We start from the raw sequence: 25,266 nt of genomic DNA, 5'->3' as shown, positions 1-25,266 counted from the left end.
CTCAGAATTCAACATTTCTCATTGCTTCCACTGATTCTAGCTTGACATGAACCTTTAGCATCTATTCCCTACATTACTTCCACAATTTCCCATGTGGTTTCTGTGATTCCACATAGAAGCACGTTCAGTCTATCTCAACCTAACATATAGAATGACTTGTTTTTTAATAAAAATATAAGGAAAATCCTGTTACTCCTCTGCCTTAAACACACACACATGCACACACACACGCACACACACACACATGTACATACCATCAGTGGTTTCCCACTCAAAGTAAAGAGCCAATGTCCTTATAGAGACTTAAAGGTCCTACAGAACGCTGGTCCTCACTTACTTGTCTGACTTCACAGTCTATTTTGTTGCTCTCTCTGCTTCAGTCACACTGCTCCTCTTCCTTTTTATCAAATATTTCAGGATTCCACTTGCTGTTCTCATTTCCTGGAATGACTTTTCCTCAGATATCATCATTGCTCTTTCCCTTGTAATCTTCCAGTCTTTTCTCAAATGTCGTCATCTTGGTAAGTCCTTCCCTGAGCAATCTAGTTTAAAACTTCTCCCACTTCTATATTTCTCAACTTCCTTCCTATGTTTTTTTTTTTTTTCTCCATGACACTTACAACCGTCTTGTATGCTTTTATTTTTCACTTATATATTTATGTTGGTCTTTATCTATCTTCTCTCACTAGATGTAAGCTACAGGAGGGCAGGGAATTTTGTCTGTATGGTTCCCATTGTGCCTGTCATTTGGTATGAGCTTAAATACTTGAATGAATAGATTAATGAATAAATAAATTTGCTCAATGGTCAAAGCTAGTCCATGGTAGAGCTGGAAAAGAGCCCCTTCTCTGAATAGACAGTAGGGTGAGGGGAGGACAGGCTGGAAGGAGATGGGAAAAAAGGCTGACAGATAGAGAACTACCTCTCTGCCTCCTTTGTTTAGCATTGGTCAATGTATTTGCTTTAAAGGATATTCTTTGGCTTATGCAAACGCAATAGATGATTTGAACTGAACAATGTCTGTTTAGGTGAGACTTTATCCAAGGGAGAAGAACATTCCTTAACATGTATGTGAGTTTTTGCGTAGTCTTTGAGACAGAGACTGAGGTTGCTTACCACTCCCAATTCCTCTATTGGCCACAAGGGAAGATTACTTTCCCACTCCAGTAGTTAGTTTGATGCCATGTGACAGAGTTCTTGCCAATGAAGGAGGCATGTACCACTTTCAGGACTAGCCATAGAACCTCTCAAATAATCACCTACGTTCTGTCTTCCCCTCACTCAGAAACCATCAGGGTCCCATCTTGGAAATAATGGTGTCTCAATATTTAAGAAGCATACACCCTTACACTACAACTTAGAGGAGAGTCACCTGACTTTTATAAATCACTGTGTCCATGAGAAATAAACGCTTAATGTGCTAAGGCACTGAGGGGATAGAAGCTGTTTGGTATAGCAGCTAGCAATAATTACTCCGATTAATGTACTCATAAAACACTGTTCTAAAATCTATAATGCAAAAATTTTACGGTAAAATGTCTACACATTAAGTGCTACTAAATGGCAACCTTCCTCAAAAGAACAGTTTGATTTTATACACAAATATTATAAATTTATTACTGATGCATGGATTCATACCATACAAAAGCTACGACATATACATCTGTGGTAAAATAACAAAATCCTTAAGGATAATCTGTAGAGTGCTATCCAAAATAAATGTCCCTGTATCATAACTAAAATGTCTTTGGATCAAACACTTGGAAAGATATGTGAGCCAAAATTTGCTTTGCAATATCACCACTTCCAAAATGTATCTACTAATAGCACCTAATCCATAACCTTTTTTGGAATGCCAGTAAATTTGAAATGTTAGGAACCTATTTGCTTTTTAGAAATATAAGTAACATATTGATCATGCCTTAAGCTAGGAGGTAGCTTGTTTTAACTAGACATCCTGAAGAAAGCTTGCAAGGAAAGTGTTTTAGGAAGGAAGAAAAGAGCTCTCTATTTTGCTGATTTATATTTTATATCTTCCACAGATTCTGGACACGATCTTCAAACATTTTGGAAAAGCCACAGAAAACCCATATTGTCCCTGGATTTTTTCCTCTCTCCATGACATTCATATCAGGAAAATTACACAAAATTATTAATGCTGAGATTTGTAACTAGAATATCAGTGAGAGTAGTCCTTTTTATTTAGAGGGAACAAGATGAACGCTTCAAGTGCTCAACTAATCTTTAGATCATCTGGGGCAGAAAGGAGGTAATAAGCATTTTTGCTCACCACAGGATATCCACTTATAGAGAATCAAAATCTTGATTGTACCCTTACCCTTGCACTCCATAGAAACACTTTCCAATGGGGACAAAGTAAGCAGGGAAGATAAGTAAACCTGAAGGCTTTTAGACCAAGTTATTTTGGCTTTTAAAATCTTCTTAGCATTATAAAATGACAAGAGAAAGCACAACGGTGGCTGCCAGCTAAGGACCTACCCCCAAACCAATAAAGAACAAATACTTCTTTTCCAACTAAGCCTCATTCTGTCCTGTAATGATAAATCTAAGAGACTGAGATGAGTGTGCAGAACTCAGTTATAGCTTCTCAAAGCTGACTGCACGTTAGATTCTCCCATGGAGCTTTAAAAATACTCGTGACTGGTTTTCACCCCGGAACAATTAAATCAGAATCTCCAGGGTATACTTTAAGAGTTCCCAGATGGTTCTAATGTGCAGCTTGGCTAGGTTCATCTTTTTGATGTTTTGTAGTGCTATCTCAGGAAAAAGTGTGTGTGCTTTCAGGAGACAGTACAGAGAAGGGGGAAGAAATTTACCTTTGGGTCTGACATTATACTGGGCTTTTTACGTATATTATCTTACATATTCCCGAGGATAAAACTTCGGGATAAATACTTTTATTCCTATATTTAAACATATGAGAATTAAGTTGAATATAGAGCTGATGAACTACTCATTATTGAACAAGGATATCGTCCAGTAATATTTTGTTTCCTGAAACTAGCAGTATTTAAGCAAATACTCAAAGACTGGATGCTATACATAAATAAAGGAATTGAAATAAATCAGCAAGCTATGGCCCATGGGCCAAATTAAGCCATTGCCTGTTTTGTCAATAAAGTTTTATGAGAAATCAGTCACACCCATTCATGTACATTTTTTCTATAGCTTCACAGACACGACAATTGAGTGGTGTTGAGTAGTCTTGACAGACACTGTTTGGCTCGCTAAAGCCAAAGATATTTTCTATCTGGACTTTTCAGAAAAAGTTTACTGATCCATCAACCAGATGACCTATAGCATATTTTTAGCCCTGGAATTAATGAAACTAAAAAATTACTAAATTGGAAATCACTACACGGTCTTTTTTTAAAGTGAAATACCATCTAAGATATCTTAATTCAATTTCAAAAATGATCCAACAACATGGCAACTGCAGTGCTACTTACGTTTTCTTCCTTAATCTTAAAAAGGAATGTCCACTAAAAAGCACTAATGGAAAAATGCCAGAACAGCAGAAAAATCAACATTGCAAAGCAGTATGGCCTGTATTTCTTGGGGCTGGATAATGTAGAAATAATTACAGATTGTTAAAAAAAAAAAAGAGGGTGTTTTATTGAAACAAGACCACATTGCCAGGTGTTCAGCCTGGTTATATAACAAGGCAATGCCTAATCTACCATAGCTTCTTTAATCTAAGTTAATGATTGCACAGAGCATGTTTTTTCAGTTAGAAGACGAGAGAAGGAAACAAACCTACCATCTGTCATTCCTTCCCTTCGGTGAGGCAATGCTGGTTGTGGGTCCACTCTCCCTCCCTTGTGTTTTTTAGTGGGCCGAGGCCTCTGACTTTGACTCATGGCTGCACTGGTGTTACTGTCAGTAGAAAATGGGCTGGTTGGTCGAGGTCTTTGAGAGGAGGTAAAGGCTTTGCCTAAAAAGTAAACAAAGGGAATGAGGTATAGAGAATGTTATTATGAGACCTTGATTCTGTCTTGTATTTCTGCTCTAAGACTAGCCTCTAAACCTGCCTGGAGATGACATTTGAAGATACAAAATACTGGTGCATCTCCATAGAAAAAAAACATGCCCTGTTGCATTTAGTTTGTCCGATTTTTATAAACAACATACTACCCACTGAAAAAATTTAAACAAGCGAATATGAAACAAAACCACTAACCAAAAACTCAATATTCCTTGATTATATTTTTATTTAACCTTGACAATCTTAGTAATATTTTCATAGATATAGGCAAATTCATGCAGCTTTTGCTCCTTAAAATTAAAGAAGCTATTTCTAAAGTGAATTATGTACTGTCTTATCTGTTTAATCAAATTTCACCCTTGGAATCTTACAAACTCTCTTTGAGCACAGAAAAATGTCCTGTAGTAATTACATTTGAAATTTTACATGAAAGGTCTGCTCAGATACATATATTTAATTGACCTTACCACCCATACACATACATGATGAATTCTACCTCTCTTAGCAGAAACTCAATAACATTAGTGTATAGTATAGGATAGAGAGCAGGTTAAAATCACCTTGTATATCCAAAGTGCAATAGGTGTTTTCTGATGAATAGTATTGTATCTGAGCAGACTCCAAATTCTCATTGAAAAATGAAATGTGTTATGTCCTTTTCTTGTAGTTTAGTGTACATATACAGGGAAATATATTCTGGCAAAAGGTAAGCTAATAAATTTTCAACATCTTACAATTTTAATAACACGTTTATTATGGTATGAGAGGGTTGGTTTATGTACATGTATTTATTCTCTATTGCATGTTTTCATTTCATTCAAAATTACTGTATATAGTTACATTTTAAGTCAATGTGACATGATATTGCTTAATACTTTATTAGCTATTAGCATACATGCAAGAAATGTACGTGTGCCTTCTAATTTATTAGTTTCCTTGCACTTTCTCACTGTTCTGCTTATAGCTATGCCACAAAAAGCACTCAGGCAACATAAAGTTTCTGACTTATGCCTTAGAAAGCAAGAAAATTCAAATAACCATTATATTACAACATATTTTAGTTCAGATGCTATATGAAAAATAAACCTCTGCAATGCTTGGAAAATCTTCTTTACTTTGAAGATAACTAGTGCGTACTCAAAAGAAATAGTATAACATTATATGATGGTATAATTCAAAGAAAGCTTCCAAGGCTCATTTTTATAACTTGAGAGTTTAGTGAAGGGTCAAAGTCATTTATTTTCTACTGTTTGAATACTATTAAGATTTCAAAAATGCATTTAGAGTTTCATTAGTTTGTTTTGTAAGGCAACTCAGTTTAATTCATATATCAGAAGTTTCTTCTATGTGCATTTAAGAAGTACACATAGTCATGTAACAGGATCATGCCAAAGTTATTTTGTTCAGTAAAACAAATGATTACAAAATTACTGATCTATGAATAGAGTGAATCCCACATTTATTTTTGAGTTAATGATCAGAAATGTGAAAAATTACATATTTGGTCTTTTATATTATTATTATTTATTAATTTCAGAAACCAAAATTAGATTGTGATAAAGAGCAACATACAAGTAGTCATCATTTTATCTAACTTGCAAATGCAGTGGGTGTATTTTTAATTAGCATCCTTTAAATCAAATAATAAATTATTGGATTAAAATCTTAACAGCCAAACAACTAATAAGACCATCAGCCATTTGAATTGTTAGACTGACAGCTTCAGACCCATTCACCCCATGCTGAGAAAACCTTCCCAGAAAATGCATTTGCAGAAAGAAATGGGGCAAAGGAAAGTAATGGAGATAAAAGCTGAATAATTTTAATCACTGGGTACATTATTGATTGTGTGAGAATTTTGCAAAGTGTGAGTTATTGAAAATTTAATGGCAATCTGAGTTGCAGCTTTGCTGTAGTATAAGAAGGAAGCATATTCCAATTAATCAGCGGAACCATGAAGGGAAAGGGGAACAAAGGATGGAAGGTGGTGAGTAGGAGCCTATTCTTGGCTCTGCAAAGGGGGCATCAGAAGAGAGTTCTGTCTGATAACTGAGCATCCAAACTGTGTTCATGCATATTAAAGAAAACCCTGCAGTCAGACTCACTGAGGAGAAAGAAGAGAAGATAAATAGCTCAGTGTCCAAGGACAAGATTCTCTCATGCAAAGAGTGTTGACTCAGTCTACCAACCTGTTCTTGTAAGGCTGGTTCCATCCAGCCTAAAACCAGCTTTATCTGCTGCTGCCACCAGTGCTTGTGCAAAACTGCCGCTGGCAAAGATGGAGCCATCTGAGGAGCTACCTACACTAGATCTATGACCAGAAAAGTTACGGTCCTCATCAGATGCAGAGCCCCATCCATTTACCATTGAACCTAAAAACAAATGTAGTCGTCTAGTGAGTTGTATATATTGGATCGCTCATCTGCTTGTACATAACTATACTAATGAACAAAAGCCTTCACTCCTCACTCTTCCTTGAGGTAAATCGGGTTTCATCAAGACTTCTTTAGCCATGTGCAAGCATCATCCATGTTTTAAACATTTCTAGTGCAGAAGAATTAAGCTCATTTAAGACATGTATCTGTTTTCAACACATGAACAAAACATGCTCTGTATGATTCCGTTCTTACCTTGTTTAAATTGTTACACTATTATTTTCTAAAAGAGAATTGCTATGTATATTTTAAGGCCTAGACTTCAGAGAAAAACATTTTTACTGAAATAAATTATAGTGTGTTTAAAGTCAACTTATCAAGAACTCAGTTGAACAAATAGTGTGAATATATTTTGAATTTAATGCAGACTAGTGATAATTGTCATGAAATCTACACTCGCATACTGAAGAAGGGCTAGAATTATTTCAAGAATTTAAAATAAAAATGTAATTACTCAAGAAATAACAAACGCTAATAATCAAAAATGTATAAATAATACCAGAGCAAATAGAATATAACAAAATATTTATTTTTGAAAAGTTCTATTTTTTCAAAGCTTAGTATGATTTCTTTGTTTTTCAATTACTTTAAGATCGCCAGTTTTCTCTTTAATACTAATCTTTATTTTAGAAAATTAATCATTATAAAGAATACCACTGACATTAACATGGATTTTTCTGCAAAGTGCAACATGGCAACAGAGGGAAAGAATCACAGCTTTATGTGTAAAGAGCTGCAAAATATGATGCTATTGAGAAAAAATGCTTATTCTTAATTTTTAGCAAGTCATTTACACTTTTATCCTTTTTTTCTTAGACCAAAGCACACTGAGACGATCTATTACTTAAAACAATTAACATTACAGTATTTATTTAGGTTGTTGTACCATTAGGGTATTACACAATAAAAATACCAAGTGTTGCTTATCCCAAATTTTTAAAAAGAGAGGCACAAAGTATTTATAGGAAGCTAATTTAATATTCCAAAATAAAACAAACACATATTCACATCAAAGAGACTAAAGTTAAGTGCCATAGATTTTCTTCCCCCTTTACTCCAATATTTAAGAGACAGCAGTAGAGTTAGAAGTGTTGCCATGATAAAGTGTTTGTACTTTTAGTTCAGGTGCCAGGATTCAATAACACGGGTTTATGCACTTTCAAGACAGAGAAAACAGACACTGGAGGGGTTAGAAGGATCAGAGAAGTTAAAAGGGTGTTAAGTGTAGCAGAAAAAGAAAGAGTTTTGATTCTATTTGCCAAAAGCATGGAGATACACTTTTTACTTTCCAAACAAATTCCCTTGACACAGGTCCCTGCAAGGAAGCCAAGATAACACCAGCAACTGAGCCTCCTCTGAGAGAACCATTTCTGAGTTAATAATCACAAGTCGAGGACCAGCAGCCCAATATGAAAGGAGAAATGATGCAATCAGCTTTGCAATATAATGCTACAGTAGATAAGAAAAAATCAAAGTGATTCAGCCAGTGATCACAAAAGAATATGAAACCCTAGAACTGAGGATACTTTGGAAACATGGGAAAGCTCAGTTTTGGTCCCTTCTATGTCCTGTTTTCTGTATTTCTACATGTCTGCTGAAATCTACAAATAAATCTGTGCCAGCTATTTGAAACTCACTCTCCAAACAAGCATCTCCTTTTCTACATCTCCAGTTTCGTTCCTAAGCTCCTCCTAACCGATTTCCTTCTGGTTCCTTCTATCTTCCTCCTTGTCATATGAATCACTTTTTCTGGGACATTTATCACATAATTCTGTCTTTCCATTCAAAGCCTTACCTAGTTTGCCAATACATTTAAACACTGACTGAGGTATTTGAGATTCTTCAGTATCTAGCCCAGCCTGCCTTTCCAGTCCCATTCCCTCTAATAGCCAGTTCAGTCCCATTGCCTCTCATTCCTTTGACACACCTCTAGATTGTTACTAACTGTATTGCCCAGTGCCTAACTTCAAAGTCCAAATCAATATCATCTCTTTTATCACCCTGACTCCACTTCGTCTTCAACCCTGTCTTAGAGAGAATCAATTTCTCTACCTCTTGTGTTTTTCAAATAGTATGCATACGGTAGCATATCATATCTCTACAAACTAGTGTTTGTTGCATATATGTTTTCTCTTCCAGACAGTGGAATTCTGGAGATTAGGAACTATTTATTATTCATTTTAATACCTCATGTACAGGGACATTTCCCAGTAAAAATTCAATGAACATTGGCATAATGAATTAAATGCCTTCGATATTTTCATTAATCAGTATAAATTCTGCATGGGATTCTATTCCATGTGTAATTTCCTAGCAATGGCCTTACTTTAGTTACAGAAAGAACATACTCAAAATAACTCCCAGAACATTTATTAAATAAGGAATATAAGGTCAGTCAACTCTTGTTGATTACTTGGACAATGGGGAAAGCAGTGATGTAACTAGTCCTTCATATGAGGATTTCCACATACAGATTTGCCAATTCCTAAACAAATCAACTATTTTCCGGCCTTTGGGTCTTTGCTCTGAGTTTATCTCAATCATTAATGCTCCTTACTATTACTCAGAAATTCCAGTTATTCACGAAGTTTTCTCTGATGCTTTTTTCCCTTCCCTGGGAAGAGAGGGTAGCATGGATGAATGACATGGCTTCAAGTGGGTTGGTCAATATAAAAAGATATTCTTTTTTCACCACTCTCTGTAAGAGGAAAGAAACTAGATAGATGACTTCAGAGTTGAAGAGATGTGTGCCATAATGATTTGCCCATAATGGGCAATAGGAAACCTCATCACCACAAACTAAAGAGGGGCAAGTGCCCTCAGCTTAATATAGCTGAGTTTGCCTTCAAAATGGAAGGCAAGAAGGAAACAAACAGAAGGAAAAAAATTTTCTTTCCCTCTTTGCTTCTCTGTCTTTATGTTTGACAACCCATTCTCTCTATTTGAGATATGGAGTACTTATGATATATGGAATGGCTACACTTGCGGGAAATATTTTTAAGGAAAATTGGCAATACACCATGAGTAAAAAAGTATATAACATACATTAAATTTCTTCCATAGTGTAAAATTGTTAAAATTTATTTAATGATTACTGATTTCACCTCTCTGTGGCTACCATTCTTTCTTTTTCTTTATATTTAAACATCAAAGATTATCTGAAGATTTATGTAAACTATTACCAAAAAAAGACAATGATTATAAGAAAAGAAAAACAGTGATTTATCAATTAGAAAGTAAGACATTTTTGTGATAACTGGCTTTCTTTCATAAATGTAAACATAACCACGAAAGTTGAAACCAAAACTAGGTAAAACTGCGAAGGTAGAGTTTCTTCACAAATTATAAGCAATCCATGCCAATTTGACATGTTATAGACACAAACATAATCAATACATATTTAAACATTTAATGAAAAATGAATTTGTGTAACATAGCCAGATTTATTTGTGTTTGCATCTTCCATCTTTCCAAATTTCTCAGGTTTAAAAATTGCTGAAAGGCCAAAAAAATCTCAAATGTATTCAAGCTGTTAAGGAAGAACTGCAGATAGGACATTAAGCTGTTGCAAAATGGTACTGAGCAGTAAAATACCATGATAAAGTGGCATCTTGCTGTATCTCCATTATGTCGTCAGCACTAAAATTAATTTATGATCAGTCATCAATTCATTTACATGTTGTTTTATGCTAAATCCTTCCTTGCTGATAGATGCTCATCCTTAGACCCATTAAGCTAGAGTAAAGTGTATGCTTTATAATATGACCCTGCTAATTGTTGCATTACCATCTTTATGAGATACAAAACCTGGCTGTCCCCCATTTTCTCAGCCAATATTTAGTCCAGGAGCTCTTCCTATTAAGTGCAATCTGTCTATCTGTTAAATAAAATCTTCAGCTCTAAGTGTCTTTGGACAAATCAATCCAAATACTGACCTCTGCCTAGATGTAGAAAAACATTTCTAATATTTAGAAGTTCTTTCACTCAAACATATTGAATGCACAACAATTCACCTACATTCCTCAGAGAGAAAGGAATGTGTAATATAAAAGGGAAAGCAAAATAAGAAATTAAAAAATCTCTTCCTTGGCGACCTATGACACCTGCTAATTTGTTCTACTCAGATAAAAATTGAATATATAATATTCCACGTTTATCTGTTAAATTTTGAAGTGTGTATTTAATTTCTTTTTAAATAATTCAGAGCTGTGGAGAATGTCTAAGAAAATTATTTAGTGATTTTTAGCATTACCTCTGAAATTTCCTTATTACAAAAACATTTTCCTTAAATTTTTGCAACAAAAGCAAGGAATCAGGTCATGCTTTTAAGTGGCCAATTCTCTAAAAGCTGTGTGGTCAAGTAAGGTGGTGTGGCTGCCAGGTTTTACTGTTTTCAAAATGATCTGCTTTGGGACTTCCAGCAAAAACCTCCAAAGACATAAAATACAGAAAATATAGAGCCCCTATTTCCTTTCAACCAGGGTATTTACGTGGGGCTCAGCAGTCAAGGAAACTTTTGTTTCATTTAACAGCACTCACTCTTAGTGTTACTTTTTGTGCTCACCGAGGCAGTTAGAACCTTGACTCCATGTTCAGGACATTCTTCTCCTGCCCTCTCTCCTATTGCCTTCTGTTTTTTTTTTTCTTTCCTGTGCTGGAGTCATTAAATACAGGAAACACTCACCCTTGACTCCCACCATGGAAGTCAAAGAAAAAAGTATTAAAGGTTTCCCCCAACCTGTTACCCAAAAGTGATGGGTTTGGCATTTAGAAAGAAATATTACAAGCATATTCCTGAAGACTGAAACAATCCTGTGTGTTTACTTTCTAGACAAAAAAGAGTGTGATGTGCTGTAATCAGAACACTTTTTGTACTTTATTACAACCAAGTAGGTTTAAACTGTAAGTATAAATTAAAATAAAATTATAAAAATGTGACTCCCGATGAGAGTTGAATTTTGTTGGCATGAGTCATTATAACTGAATATAGAATGAAATATGAGAAAAACAAATAATAAAAGTTACATCTAAAAATTTAATATTTTTGATCTTGATTAAGTGTATAAGGGGTAAAAATGAATGTTTCCAGAGATAAAATAATGTGTTCTATTTGTATAAATATATATTTATTCATATATGTATACATGCACACACACAGAAAGGGAGAGAGAAGAACAGACCAGGAAATCATTTTCCTCTTAAATATGCTAAATCCAAAGATGAGAAAACGGTTGAGCGTTTCCAGAGCAGGGATCATGATAACTGGTCTTTGGAGTAAGGCTGATTGATTTTGAACATTCTTCTGCCACTTATCAGGTGGGTGATCTTAAAGAAAGTCTTTAAACCCCTCTGTGCCTCAATTTCCTTATCTATAAAATGAGAATAAAAATAGCGTTGTGACAATTAAATGAGTTAATACATGTTAAAACCTTAGAACAGGGATCAGCAAACTTCTCCTGCAAAGTGGCATATACTAAATATTTTAGGCTTTGCTGTCTGTCATTTATTTTTTCTTTTTGTTTGTTTCTTGTTTTCTTACAACCCTTTAAAAATGTAAGAAGCATTCTTAGCTCACTAAGCCACTCATACAAAAAAACAGGCAACTGTTTAGAAGAGTGCCTTGGGTGTACTAAGGGCTATATATGTGTAAGTTGTTGTTATTATTATTACTATTATTACCAAATCTAAATTCCTAGCCAAGTGGCTGGAAGGAATAGACTTTGAATAAATATTTGTTGTGGAAATCAATAAATAACAGATTTTCAAATACATTTTCCATGCCTGAATGTTATGGACGTCCCCCTAAAATTCATATGCTGAAGCTCTAACCCGTAATGTTATGGTATTTTGAGGTGGAGCTTTTGGGAGGTAATTAGGTTTAGATGAGGTCATGAGGGTGAGGTCATGAAGGTGGGATTAGGGACCTTATAAAAAGAGATCAGAGAGCTTGCCTCCTTCTCTGCCATGTGAAGACACAGTGAGAAGATGGCTTCCTGTAAGCCAAGAAGAGGGCTCTCACCAGAAACCCAATCTGCCCACACCTTGATCGTGGACTTGTCAGCTTTCCACTGTTTGTTGTTTAAGCCACCTAGTCTATGATATTTTGTTATAACTACCCAACCAGGCTAAGACACTGAGATTATGGGTTATAGAATTACCGATATTTTCCTCTCTTCTTGGCCTTTTCCATTCATGAAGCATTATTTCAAAAAATTTAAAGGCCCTCATAAATTACTTAGTTGTTCCGAAAACATTTGAAAATAATATATTTATTCCTTTACAAAAATAGTCTCTGTACCTTGTTAACTGCTGATATTCCTTAATGTGGCAGCTGTTGGAATGCAACATATTTCAGAAGTAAAATTCTAAATAATTTTATATACAGTCTTATTAGCCCATCTTTGTGCTATCGCTGGGCTTTCGTTCTGGTTGGCTTTAGAGTTTCAAGGACTGGTACGTAACTGTTAGTTCTATTTCATAAAAAAATGGTCATTAGTTTCATGAAAATGAAAATAGAGAATTCAGATGAAAGTGATGACTAATTTACTCACACCACACACAAGTTTAGAATTCAAGGTAATTTGAGGAAAAATCAGAATCCTCTCCGTGGGCACTTACCATCTTAAAAACATACAAAGCCAATGGAAATAGCCTCTGTTTTATTGCCTACCTCATTTAGCACCATTAAACTAGCCTTGAGTGTCTGAAGAAAACATAAACACGTTAGAGCAATATTCATTAGCATGTTGGTTTCTGTAGCGTTTGATCCGTACACACATGCATCTCAGGGCCACCCCCAGGTACACATACACACATGCACACATGCTCTACTACACTCAACATCCTATGTATGCTCATATACATACTCCTACGTACACTCACACACACACACCTTACACATAATCACAAACCCAGGCTATACTTTCAGACACACACACTCTTCTGTACACACACTCCCTACACACACATCCTTTTTTCTGAAAAACTATATTTACTTTTATTTTTAACTTTTATTTACTTTAAGTTACACTTACACCCTAGAAAGCAAATTAAATCTTTGATCATACCTTCCCCACAAAGTTATTGTAAATCCCCCAAAAAAACAAAAAAAAAGAAAAAAGTTTCCTGCTTGGCTACTTTGGTATAGAGTGCAACTTCTTTTACTAACTAAGGAGAGATATTATTCATAGGATAAATTCATTGTGGAATGCATACCTAAACACCTTGAGGTTTTTATATATGGCAGTAATTAAGCACCGAATTTAAGTAGGAAAACAGACTTTTTCTTACCAATAAAAGCTTCATTTGGAGTGAACATTATACCAGCTACAAGGGGAAATTCAGATTGTCTTTAACTGCAGTCATATTAACAGTGAAACATGTTATTAACAGGTGAGCATGTAAAAGTTCAAAATGGCCTTCTCCTGATTTATAGGTATATTTATCATCTTTGACATTATAATATTTAAGAAAAGAACTACATAGGCTGTGGCTGACTTTTATCATTGCAATTTTTACTGCATTCCTAATAGAAAAGAGTTCAGTATCAGCTGTGAGACATGCAAAACTATGCGGATTTTACCCTGAAGAAGATTATGCTAGAAATTCAGGCAAAGGGGCTTAACATAATAGTGCAGTAATAAGTTAGCTCTCTGCATTCAAAGATTTAAACTTTTGCTCTGCCACCTTCAGTCGGATCTGGATTTCAAATCACAGCAGTTTATCTGCACTTCTTAAATCTTAATTAGCTCGGCATGCAGACAGCCCCCAGGTAAAAAGAAAACCTGAAAAGTGTAGGCTTGTGCATGACATTGTGTAATTCAGGAAGTCGTGCAGAGGAAACATGTAGGTACTCATGCTTTTCCATCACTTTCATAAAGGAATTTCCATCAGTGTTTTTGAACTATAACACACAGTGTGAAATGTGTGCAAATTAAGAAGCCGTTGGAGGAAAAATGAATTAAATGGGACTGTGGTAAAATGCACTCCTAGAATGAAGAGTGTCATGAAAGTAAATATAGAAATGGGTGGTATACAGAGAAGACTCAAGGATAGGACATGCATGGGCAACACATTTGTAGCACTTATATCTTTATAGTCACGTAAGAGGCATTTGCGTGTGTGTATCAAAGAACGGATACCTACTTGAATAGAAAGACTGAATTTTTACTTTTCTCCACAGTCACTGTGTACACATTAGGATTTAAGTTTTTTTAAATACAATTTGCTAAATTTAAATCCTTGGAAATAGGTGGCAATCCTGGGATCATCCTAGGAGGATACCAGTTGCAGCCTTTCACTTGGTGAAGGAGGCCAGAGGAAGTCAAAGGGGTAAACAGCAAAAATAACTATTTCTTGGGAGAGAAGCAGTTATTGGATCAACAATATGAAATGCATAAATGTATAGTTTATCTCGCTATACATTTTCTCCACTCTAAAAATAATACCTTGTGCAACCTTAGCCTTATTCTGAAGAGTTGCTTATTTTCACCAGCGAATGATTTTACGGAGTGAAATATCAAGAAGCGTTTTAAGATTGCATTCACTTTGTATGTTGCTCCTGATATACAAAATATATCATTTTTAAAAGTCAAGGTTTTTTATGTAATAGACTTGTTTCCCCAGTAGAGTGAACTTCTCATGAAAGCCCTGGATATAACTGAGTTTTCTTTCATGTCTTTAAAGCTTTTTAAAATTCATGAAATTTTCTTATCATTTTTGCAGCAAAGCGAAAGTATTTCCAAATCCTTTTTGAATTTTGTGTTTAATATTAACATATTAAAAACGTTAAAGAAATAGATGGAGTGGAATAAATCTTACATAAGAAAGTATTTGACTTTCGATGCATTTTAATATTACAAATGGGTCACCTATTCCTATTAAATCAGTTCCATTACCTGTCACAGAGCTGTCTAGATTGTCCGTACTGGATCCGGGCGTCTGTTCTAGTGCTCTCAGGGGCCTGGGGATTTCTAAAGCTTCCTCTTCATCATCAGCATCATCATCTGGAACATCTGTTTCCAAATCGGAAATCAAAGCTCCGGACACGTAACCTAATGGTGGAACCGGGGGCTGCGGAGGTTGGTTATTGCTTTGAACATGCCTAGGATTCACAAGGGAAGGGAAAAAAAAAGTACTGGTTAGCGTTCCACAAAATTGTAATTAGAATGAAACAGGCTGCTGCGGTAACTAATTTTGTTTTCTTGCTTTCCTTTAACTAATTCTGGAGCTTACTATGCTTTCTTACATTTCAGCAGAGACAATGGTCTACGTATACATGACTTGCCAAAACAGTAACAACAGTATAGACTATTACACTCTTCTATGGGTATTTACGGGACGATACACAGAGGAAAAAGAGTACAGACCCAGCATTTTTGTGCAAATAAATCACCCAAAGGAGAATAGGAATATTCATCACACCTATCTATTTAAAGCTGATTTTTTTTTGGGTCCAAAAAGAATACAATTACATTCCCAGTTTTGTGTCAAAGTTCTACTCAGCCTGTGTAACCCACGTCACCTGCTGGCCCTTATGAAGAAAAGATGTCACATGAAAATCTAATACCAACACCTTCTCCCTCCAACCATGGCCCATTCGCTGCCTTACGAGGCTTTCCTCCTGCACGATCCCCCAGGAATCAGGCTGGGTGATTGTTTCCACTTTAACGAGTTTAGGTTAAACTGGGGAGGAATGGCTACTTTTTGCTCTAGCTAATATTTTTGCATCTGTCTTAGCCACCAAAGTCTTAAACACCTCAAAGGCAGAAAAGATTCATCTCAGCACTCTGTGTTTAGAACAGTAGGTTTGCCAAATAAACCAGTTGCAATGAATGAATAACTCTAATTGCAACCTTGGGAAGTAGACAGAACTGGTATTATCACCTCTCTTTCAGAATTTTTTAAAGGGAGGTTCAAATTTAAGTGACTTAAGTTTCAAATAGCATGGCTAGTAAAATGCAGAGCTGGACACTAGAGTCCAGTCAGCTCGTTTCGTGACTACTTAGGAGTTTTTTCTAAACCATAAAATGCTGAAGGAAAGTAAGTCTGTTATTTGTTACTGTCATTATAGAGGGAATATAGCATGTTTGGACACATTTTTCTTTTTTTTTTTTTTTTTGCCTTGATACAAAATACTTAAAAGACCACTGGATTTAAGGGCAATTTATGCATTTTTATGGTTAGTTTTTGAATTAAAGATACAAGATTTTCTTTAATATTTGCATTTATGGGGAAAATATTTCATTTTTCCAGAATTTGTTTAATATTCTTCTCCCAACTGCATTCTTGGACCTGTAACCAACTCCAATATTAACAAGATTCTAGACCTTTTAATGTTAAAAAAACCTAAGATATTAGTTCTGGAAGCTCCCTCAATATCATCAGGCCCACATTTTTAATTTAATAGATAAGGCATTTGAGGTCCCATTTATTATCTGGCATTCATCACAGCTCATTCATTGGAAGGTCAGGAAGTCATTTCCTAACTAATGCTTTCACAGAAAATCTTGAGTGTTGATGGCAACATCTTGCTCTAAGTGTAACCTCAAATTCTGTTTGTGAAGCAGGGATGGAGTGAGTCAAGTCATGAGTAAGAGAATATAAAGTGATATTTATATACATGAGCCATTCTTGTCTAATAATTTTCACTTTGGTCCTGAGAAGGACCGAACAGACCAACACTCTAGTCCTACAGAACTGCTGACACCTCTTGATGGAACCAAGACACACTGAGTGGTGAAAGTGTATTCCTTGAATTCAGGAGAATTAGGAGATGAACAGGAAAAGGGTACGTAACATTTTTAAGTATCTTCTAGTAACAGGCACTGTGTTCTGCACTTCATGTGTCAATAGGAACAGAATCCCTGGAGGTGAAGCCTGGAATTATCATTTTTAAATACTCCTCCTGTGATGTCGATGTGCGGCCCAGATGGGCTGGCACTGCCATCCTAGTAGGGCAAGGTCCTGTGCGAGCACATGAAGACTCATACCTCCTACACGGGCCATCAGCATGGCATTCTGGAGGACTGCTGGATTAACAGAAGCATACTCAGAGAGAGAAGCAGGGTGTGTTCTGTGGGTACTTGGGGCAGGTGGACGAGAACTAGTTTGTTCACTCATTCAGCAAGTGTCTATAGAGCACTCACTAAGTGGGGCTCTAAGAGTGGAAAGACAGCAATAAACAACTCAGGTGAAAACCCAAGCCCTCTGAATAATAACAGCTATAACGTGGCTAGATAATTTACTAAGTACTATACAAGTGTAAACTCATTTAATTCTCCCAGAAACAATGGTGTGAAATAAAGAATTTGACCTTGCCCAAAGAGAAGTTAGACTTTTGCCTTGTACTCCTGAGAGGTAATCTCTAAGCTCTAGAACATCCTGTCTGATAAAATGTCTTTACTTGGAGGCCAGAGGCTCCTCCAGAAAGTCTTAACTATATGATTTATGGAGGGAACTTCGAGTCACAGGATATCAGCTCACCTTCTGCAGGGGCCATAGACCCTGGTCAGCCATGCAATAGTCAACCACATCTATGTGACAGACCCCCAGTAAAGACTCCGAAACTCAAGGCTCATGTGAGTTTCCCTGGTTGACCCATATCGTCACACTGCATTGCTGAGAAATTGTGCTTTTCACTACTCCACTGGGAGAGGACAAATGGAAGATCCGTCTTCGGAATTTCCTAGCCTTTCTCCCACGCATTTCTTCTCTTGGCTGATTTGAATCTGTATCTTTTCACTATAATAAGCTATAACTTCAAGTATAATAGCTTTCAGTGAGTTCTGTGGCTCCTTCTAGCGATTCTTGAACCTGGGGGTAGTCTTGGGGACTCTCCAAACTTGTACATAGTGTCAGAAGTGAGGGTGGTCTTGGGGGACTGCCCTCTCACTTTGTAGATGAGTCAATTCCTACTACCATTATCATTTTACAAATGGGGGACTGAAGCACAGAAGTGTTAAGCGAGTTGCCCATTGTCATACAGCTAGTAAGGAGTGGCAGTGGCAGTGGTCCAGCCTTGGCTGACCCTAGTCAAATCCCAGACCAAGCAATCAGAATATCTGGGGTTGGGCCTATGCATCCAGGTTATCCAGATGATTCCAAAACACAGGCAGCGTTGAGAACCTCCAAGCTAGAATCTGTGCTTTAAAGGACTAATATGCAGGGCTTCATTTAATTAACTTGAAAGAAATCCTCTGGCTCTTAAAGCAGCTGGCTTCAACTTCAATAGTTGTATTCTATAAAGAAGACTGATGCAAAATAATACTGTTTACCAGTAAAATGTCTTTGACCTTTGGAAAAACATCTGATGATTGAGAAAATGTTCAAGAACCTCTGGTTCTAAAAAAAGAACCTATGTTTGTGATAAGCTTTAAATGATATTCCTGGTTTGAGTATCTCTTTGTATATTTAGTTGTATTTTTAAAACACATAGTTCATTAACACTGAGAATAAGACATCTCATTATCAGCTTATCCCAGTAGCTAAAACTACCAAAAAAGAAGCTAAGGCTCTTTCATAAAACTTTAACTTCAAGCATAGGACATAAATCAACATAAGATAATCAGAGGTATGTTACTGAGATTTCATTTTTAGGAGTCAAACTTATATGTTACTGTTTGGGAGAAGGGAGAGAAAATAAGAAAAAATAACTGCACAGAACTGTGAGAGTTGGTTCCACTTGTATTCCTGTCATATTTTTCACAGGATGCATTAGCAGACTGCCATCTATACCTTATGAAAGTTTATGAATCAATGAGAAAAAAAGGAATTTGGGATTTGTAATTTATTCTAGGGGCTCTTTTGTGTGTGTGTGCGTTTACTGTTACTAACATTGTTGTTCTTTTCTGTCTCATTTAGTTCAGCCCAAAGAAGGTCTTTTAATAACTGACACTGACCATATGTGATTTGCAGAAGCTTACATTTACATATTCACAACCACATACAGAATTAATCACAGGCACTTTGAAGAATCTAAAAAGAGTCCTTCATTATGGTGTTGGAAGTGAGTTCAAGGATAAGCTAATTGAAGCTAAACTGTAAATTAGAAAAGATTCTGGTGTAGCCAAAAGTACTTGAGCCTGAAATTCAGCAGATCTGAATTCTTGCTCCAATTCACTCTAATTAGTTGTGTGACTTTGGTCAAATTATTTAACATTTCTTCAATTTCCTTATCTGGATGATGAAGGAGTTGTACAAAAGCATTTCTAACCCCAGCTGTAGAGTTCAATGAGACTCTCTTGTGAATTTAATGTGAAAGAACGTTTCCTCTATCCATGTGTTGAAAGCATGGGTCCCCTGACCTCATGAGGATATTTACCATGTTTGCTTTGCTATATCAAACTGATAGGCCCTTGTCAACTCATCCAGGTGAGCCTGCAGCATGGGCTGCATCTCTTCCCGTGGGGAGGGAGTTAGAGTTGCAGTGGACTGCTGTCCAAAGGAAATGGCAGGGGAAGAAGCCACGCCTCGGACAGGAGGTGTTGGGACACGATCATCATCTTCTTCCAGTTCATCTTCCATACCCTGGTGTAAATAAGTTTGTACTGGTAATGGTGGGCACCAGCTATCACTGTCATAGCTGAAATTAAATGAGGAAAAAAAGCACATTAACACTTAGGCACACACACACACACACACACACACATACACACAATTACACTGGCAATGAATGGCAACCACAGTAGCATCTAAAATGTTCTCCCAGTTTATTTCCTCCTGATTTCTGGTTGTTGGCACTATTATAGTAAATCACCTGGCTGTTATCTAATTTCTAATCATAAGTACATCGGTTATCTCAAGATCTCAATTTACTCTTAAAAGATCTTTTTAGCTAATTGTTACCCCGACAGTTACAAAAGGCAATAACTTCCCAACAAAGTTACTGACGTAGAAAAACCAAATTTCCAATTAAAGACAATTAATGAATTTAGTGCTTGTAGATTTAACTACTTTCTTCTCTTGTTCATTCTTGTGCACCAAAAGAATATGCCAATATTCATTTAAGAAGTGTTTGATAATTTTATTTACTCTTATTCTAGATCTATGCCAATCTTTCATTCCATATGACATGTCAATCATTAAGACTTTGTGCTACAAAATGTATTCAATAGCCTTTCAACTGTCTTAATTTTCTTAATATTTTCATTAGAAACTGATGTCTCCTTGTATCTCAACATCTCAAATCTATAGAAACAGAAGTTTAAAACCTAATCCTATAAAATATATATTAAAAAGAAAAACAACAATTTTAAAAACAGCATGTTTTAGGGATTCTGGTTAGGGAACATAGAAAATTAATCCAAAATGCTTTAATTGTGACACAAAATCAGTAGCATTTTTATTTACACCTTCTCTGTCGTGCTATTATTTTCTTAAATCAAATAGATCCCAATGCACTTTTAAAAGACTTAAGGATAAGATAAGCAATTTTATTAGATGTAATTGTCCTATAAAGTCAACCTCTTAAATATCCCCCAAGTCTTTATTCTACACTTCACCTCTACTCCCACGATCACAGATCAATCTCCTTCTGGGATGAACCAGCCCATTAGCTTTCCTAGTCTCTTGGAATGTCATCATCATCCCTTCTATATCTTCCATACAGGCAATCGGATTATATTTCTAAAATCTTCATTCACATCACACCTATGCTTAAATTATTAGTGATATTGCTAATGCAAGAAAAAGTTCAAACCCATTAGCAAGGACTAAAAAAAGATACTTCCCCATCTCATCAGCCTATTATTCTAGCTTAATTTCCCATTATTTCCCCAACACCAGCCTACTCTATGTTTTTTTAATCTCTGGGTCTGTATATGACTACTCTCAAATCATGTGACTGTGAGCTCCTGCTTCTCCTTCAAGGTTCAAGTCAAATGTCCTCAGTTTTGTGAGCCTTCTCTGCTCCCACCATATGCAACTGATTACAACTCCATAATACTTATACTGTGCACTCCCCATGTTATACTGGAATTATTTGTCTCACGTCTCTTTTTCCCCACTATTCTATGAGATCCTTAACTCGAGAACTCTGTAATTCTCCACTTTGCATTTCCAGCACCTATTACAGTACCTAGCATATAGGTTTCTATTAAAGAAACTGAAAATAGAATGAATATTACAAATATATATATCTAGTCTTGATGTCCCTTACAAAACACTAATTTGTAAATGTCCAGATGATTCTTGAATAGTTTCACTGGCGTGTCTTTCCAATTATCCTGTTTAAAAATGAATTTGTCAAAAAGCCTATACATGGATGTTTATAGCAGCTTTGTTTATAATTAGTGAAACTTTGAAGCAACAAAGATGTCTTTCAGTAGGTGAATGAGTAAATAACTCGTGGCATATCCAGATAATGGAATATTATTCAGTGCTAAAAATAAATGCACGATCAAGCCATAATAAGACATGGAGGAATCTTAAATGCATATTACCCAAGTGAAAGAAGCCAACCTGAAAAGGCTACATACTGTATGATTCCAACTATATGACATTTTGGAAAAGGCAAAACTATGAAGACAGTAAAAAGATCAGTGGTTGCCAGAGGTTAAGGGGAGGGAGGGATGAACAGACTGAGCACAGAGGATTTTTACAACAGTGAAACTACTCTGGATGATACTACAATGGTGGATACATGTCATTATACACTCATCCAGTTTTTCTTTGTACATCGGCACACAGAATGTACGACACCACGAGTGAACCGTAAAGTAAACCATGAATGTTGGGTGAGAATTTTGTGGCAATGTAGTTTCATCAGTTTAACAAATGTACCACTTTGGTGGGAGATGTTGATAGTGGCAGAGGCTATGCATGTGTGGAGGCATGGGAAATTGGGAAATTATGTATTTTTTTGCTCAGTTTTGCTGTTAACCTACAACAGATCTAAAAAAATAAAGTCTATTTAAAACTCCTCAAGTTATCATCCTTTGATTTGACCAACATGTGTCAGGTAACTGGATCTTTTTATAGAGCATAAAATCCGGTGGGGCAGACTGATATGTAGCAAATAATCAAAGATACCAAGTATTATAAGAATAAAGCAGGGAGGCTGAAATTAGTTTGGGGCTTGGGTGAGGCTCTGCCGACCACTGAAAAAGGGGATATTCTAGGTAACACATGAGACGGCCCAGAGGAAGAGAAAATTTAAAGTATTTGAAGAACTCAGCTTTCTAACTGGTAACAGCTGGCAAATAGAGAAGGTTGGTTATAGATGAGGCAGGAGAGGTGAGTATGTGCTAGATCATGAAGGGCTTCATCAGCCCCAAGAAAGAGTTTGGAATTTTGCCTGTGGGTGATGGATAGTCACTGAGAGGTTTCATACAGAGTGTGATGACATCTTTGGCTGTTAAATTTTCATCTCTTGTTGGGGGTACCTGAATAATCTTCTACCTCGATGAGTTACAAACTGAATACTTTGTTTCAGAAGCCCTGTATAATCTGATAATATCTCTTCTGAAATGTCTTTTACATTTTAGTATCAGGCACACTTTAGTGTGTTACAAATAACCACTTTTATATATTAGAAAATATCAACAGTTAAACTTGTATTCCCATTTCTTGGCTATATAAGTACCAGTATGACCCGAGAAAATATATTGCTCTAAAACGATGGCATTTTTCATGTTTTTTATGTTGGAGATCACAGTTAGATTTCATTCGAAGATAAGAGTCTGTGGTGTAAAAGGTTCATAACGACTATCCCAGTTGGATTTATTGCTTTTAATTTTCCCCATCTTCTAATCAATCTTGCACATCACTTACACTTTCTGTCTATGAAAACATCAGAACTCTTGGAATAAAACATTCACTTCACTTTACTCTGTTCTGTCCATTAAATGTGTCAAAGCCTCAACCTACCTTTTCAGATGTTTTCTTCAGTTTCTCAACAAGAATCTCCTGCTCAAAAGAAATTGGTTTGTTTCCTCCTTTCTTTGTACTTTTCCATCCTCGTGCATTAGTTTAAAGAATTCAACTTATTTCAAATAAGCTAGACTCCTCCAATTTCACCTAGCTTACTCTTACAAATCCTTCAAGCTACAGGCTAAATCCCATATCTTTTATAAAGATTTCCCTGATGAGGCCAAATAGCACTGATATATAACTCTTCTGAACTTGCACTGATAATATTTTTGCACATTTACTTGAAAACTGATTATACACTGTCTTCTGCTATTTCCAATGTTGATTTCTGTAACTGTTGTCCAATTTATTTTAGTATTTAACCTTTCACATGTTAATAGTATTTTTTCCTCAAGTGGATTTAAGCTACATTAACATAATGACATTGAACTATTCCTGTTTGGCCACATCTGACGTAATACCTTAAAAATAGTATATGATAAGCATATTTATTGATTTGAAATGAAGACTCACAAACTGCTTCATTATTAAGAATGCTTAGGTTTCTTTCCTTAACTTACTTAACTTTAAATGCTATATTATTAAGTCAAACAAAAATATGTATAAGTAGCCTAATTTTTTTAAAAAACTGCCCATTTTCAATATGGAATATGCATCCTGTTATACTTCATCAATAGTTATAATTAAATTTATTTCATAAACTTGTTACAAAATAGCACAGTTTTATTCTATAAACTAGTACATGTACTTTCCTTGCTTACATAGACTATTGTCAGGGATGTCCTACGTTTGAACAAAGAAAGAACATTTATATATTCAATCTTTCAAATGGAAGTAGGCAATTATCTCCTAAAATTTCCCTACCTTATAAGTAGTAAACTATTCTTACTTCAAATAATTCAAAGGGAATACACATATGGAATGAAAATACATACAGAACATAAGAAAAGGAGTAAGTAATGGTACATATATCATGTGTTAAGGTAACATAAAAAATTGTAATTAGTTTTACTCAACTCATTTATTTATTATTCAAATACCATCAGGCAAAGGAGAGTCTACCATAAAATATGAGTTTTAACATTATACAATTACATTGCATAATGTACTAAATGACTAAAAAATATTCTAATTGCTATTCCATTTAACTAGAATGGGTGTTTATCATCAATTCTGCCAAGTCTTTTCTACAATCTAGAACAGTAGTGAGCATACTCTGTCCCCCTGTGGAACAGAAGCAGAACTAAGAAAAATCCATGGATTCATCTCAGTCGTTTGTGCAAGAAGTGGAAAATAGAGAGAGGGGGATAAAAGAAAGTCTAGGCGAAGAACATGAGAGAACAGGTCAAAGAAATTTGGGATACGGTGCAAATCATATGATGGGGAGAACTGTGCATCACCTCTGAGGTATTCATGTCTTAATTCATTCCAGAACAACAGATAGTTAGGTTTTGTGCAGTTTCTGAAGAAGTGCAAGAAAGTAATAGATGACTCTATGAATGTTTTGTAAAGCATAGTTCTGGTTTTAGAGTTTCCTTCATATTTACAGATGTATATCTTATTTGAGCGATGAAAATTCAACTTTTTCTTGTAGTAACCTAAAAAAGACTGTGAAAATGATTCTAATGCCAATCCAAAGGTCTTTTGGCCAACCTTTCCTAGAGGAGCTTTTGTTCTTTGACTTCCTGTCAGTGAAATATGAGGCATCATATTATCTGTCTTGCCTGGTGAATAATAAGCAGGATGGCAACAAATCAATGTTGCATGTGAACTAACTTGCGAAAGGCCAGATACAAACACCAAACTACTAATAAAAATACAATAAAGTTCAACAACCACGAAAGCCTGCCAATTTCTAATTGCAATAGCAAAACAAAGCATTAGTTTTCTATTGAATTACTACTGAATTCTTCCTAGCCTCGTATGATTACATTAAAATACATTATATTTATAGCT

The 25,266-nt window shown here is 35.6% G+C and overlaps 1 protein-coding gene across 1 annotated transcript in view; it reads right to left on the bottom strand.

Annotated features, from left to right (window-relative positions):
* The window catches only part of ROBO2 (roundabout guidance receptor 2), a 574,540-nt gene that overhangs the window by 8,664 nt on the left and 540,610 nt on the right, over nucleotides 1-25,266 (bottom strand). Inside the window, exons 23-25 of the mRNA XM_029214217.1 lie at nucleotides 19,763-20,023; nucleotides 15,339-15,544; nucleotides 3,782-3,955 (exon numbers count right to left, since the gene is read on the bottom strand). Coding sequence (XP_029070050.1) covers nucleotides 3,782-3,955; nucleotides 15,339-15,544; nucleotides 19,763-20,023 — 641 coding nt within the window. The remainder of the gene's footprint in view (nucleotides 1-3,781; nucleotides 3,956-15,338; nucleotides 15,545-19,762; nucleotides 20,024-25,266) is intronic.

Source organism: Monodon monoceros, unplaced genomic scaffold, assembly GCF_005190385.1.
Source record: "Monodon monoceros isolate NGI ecotype Baffin Bay Population unplaced genomic scaffold, NGI_Narwhal_1 Super_Scaffold_11, whole genome shotgun sequence".
In the NCBI taxonomy this organism is placed as follows: domain Eukaryota; kingdom Metazoa; phylum Chordata; class Mammalia; order Artiodactyla; family Monodontidae; genus Monodon; species Monodon monoceros.
The sequence above is the reverse complement of the archived record's forward strand: the minus strand, read 5'-3'. Positions and strand labels throughout refer to the sequence as shown.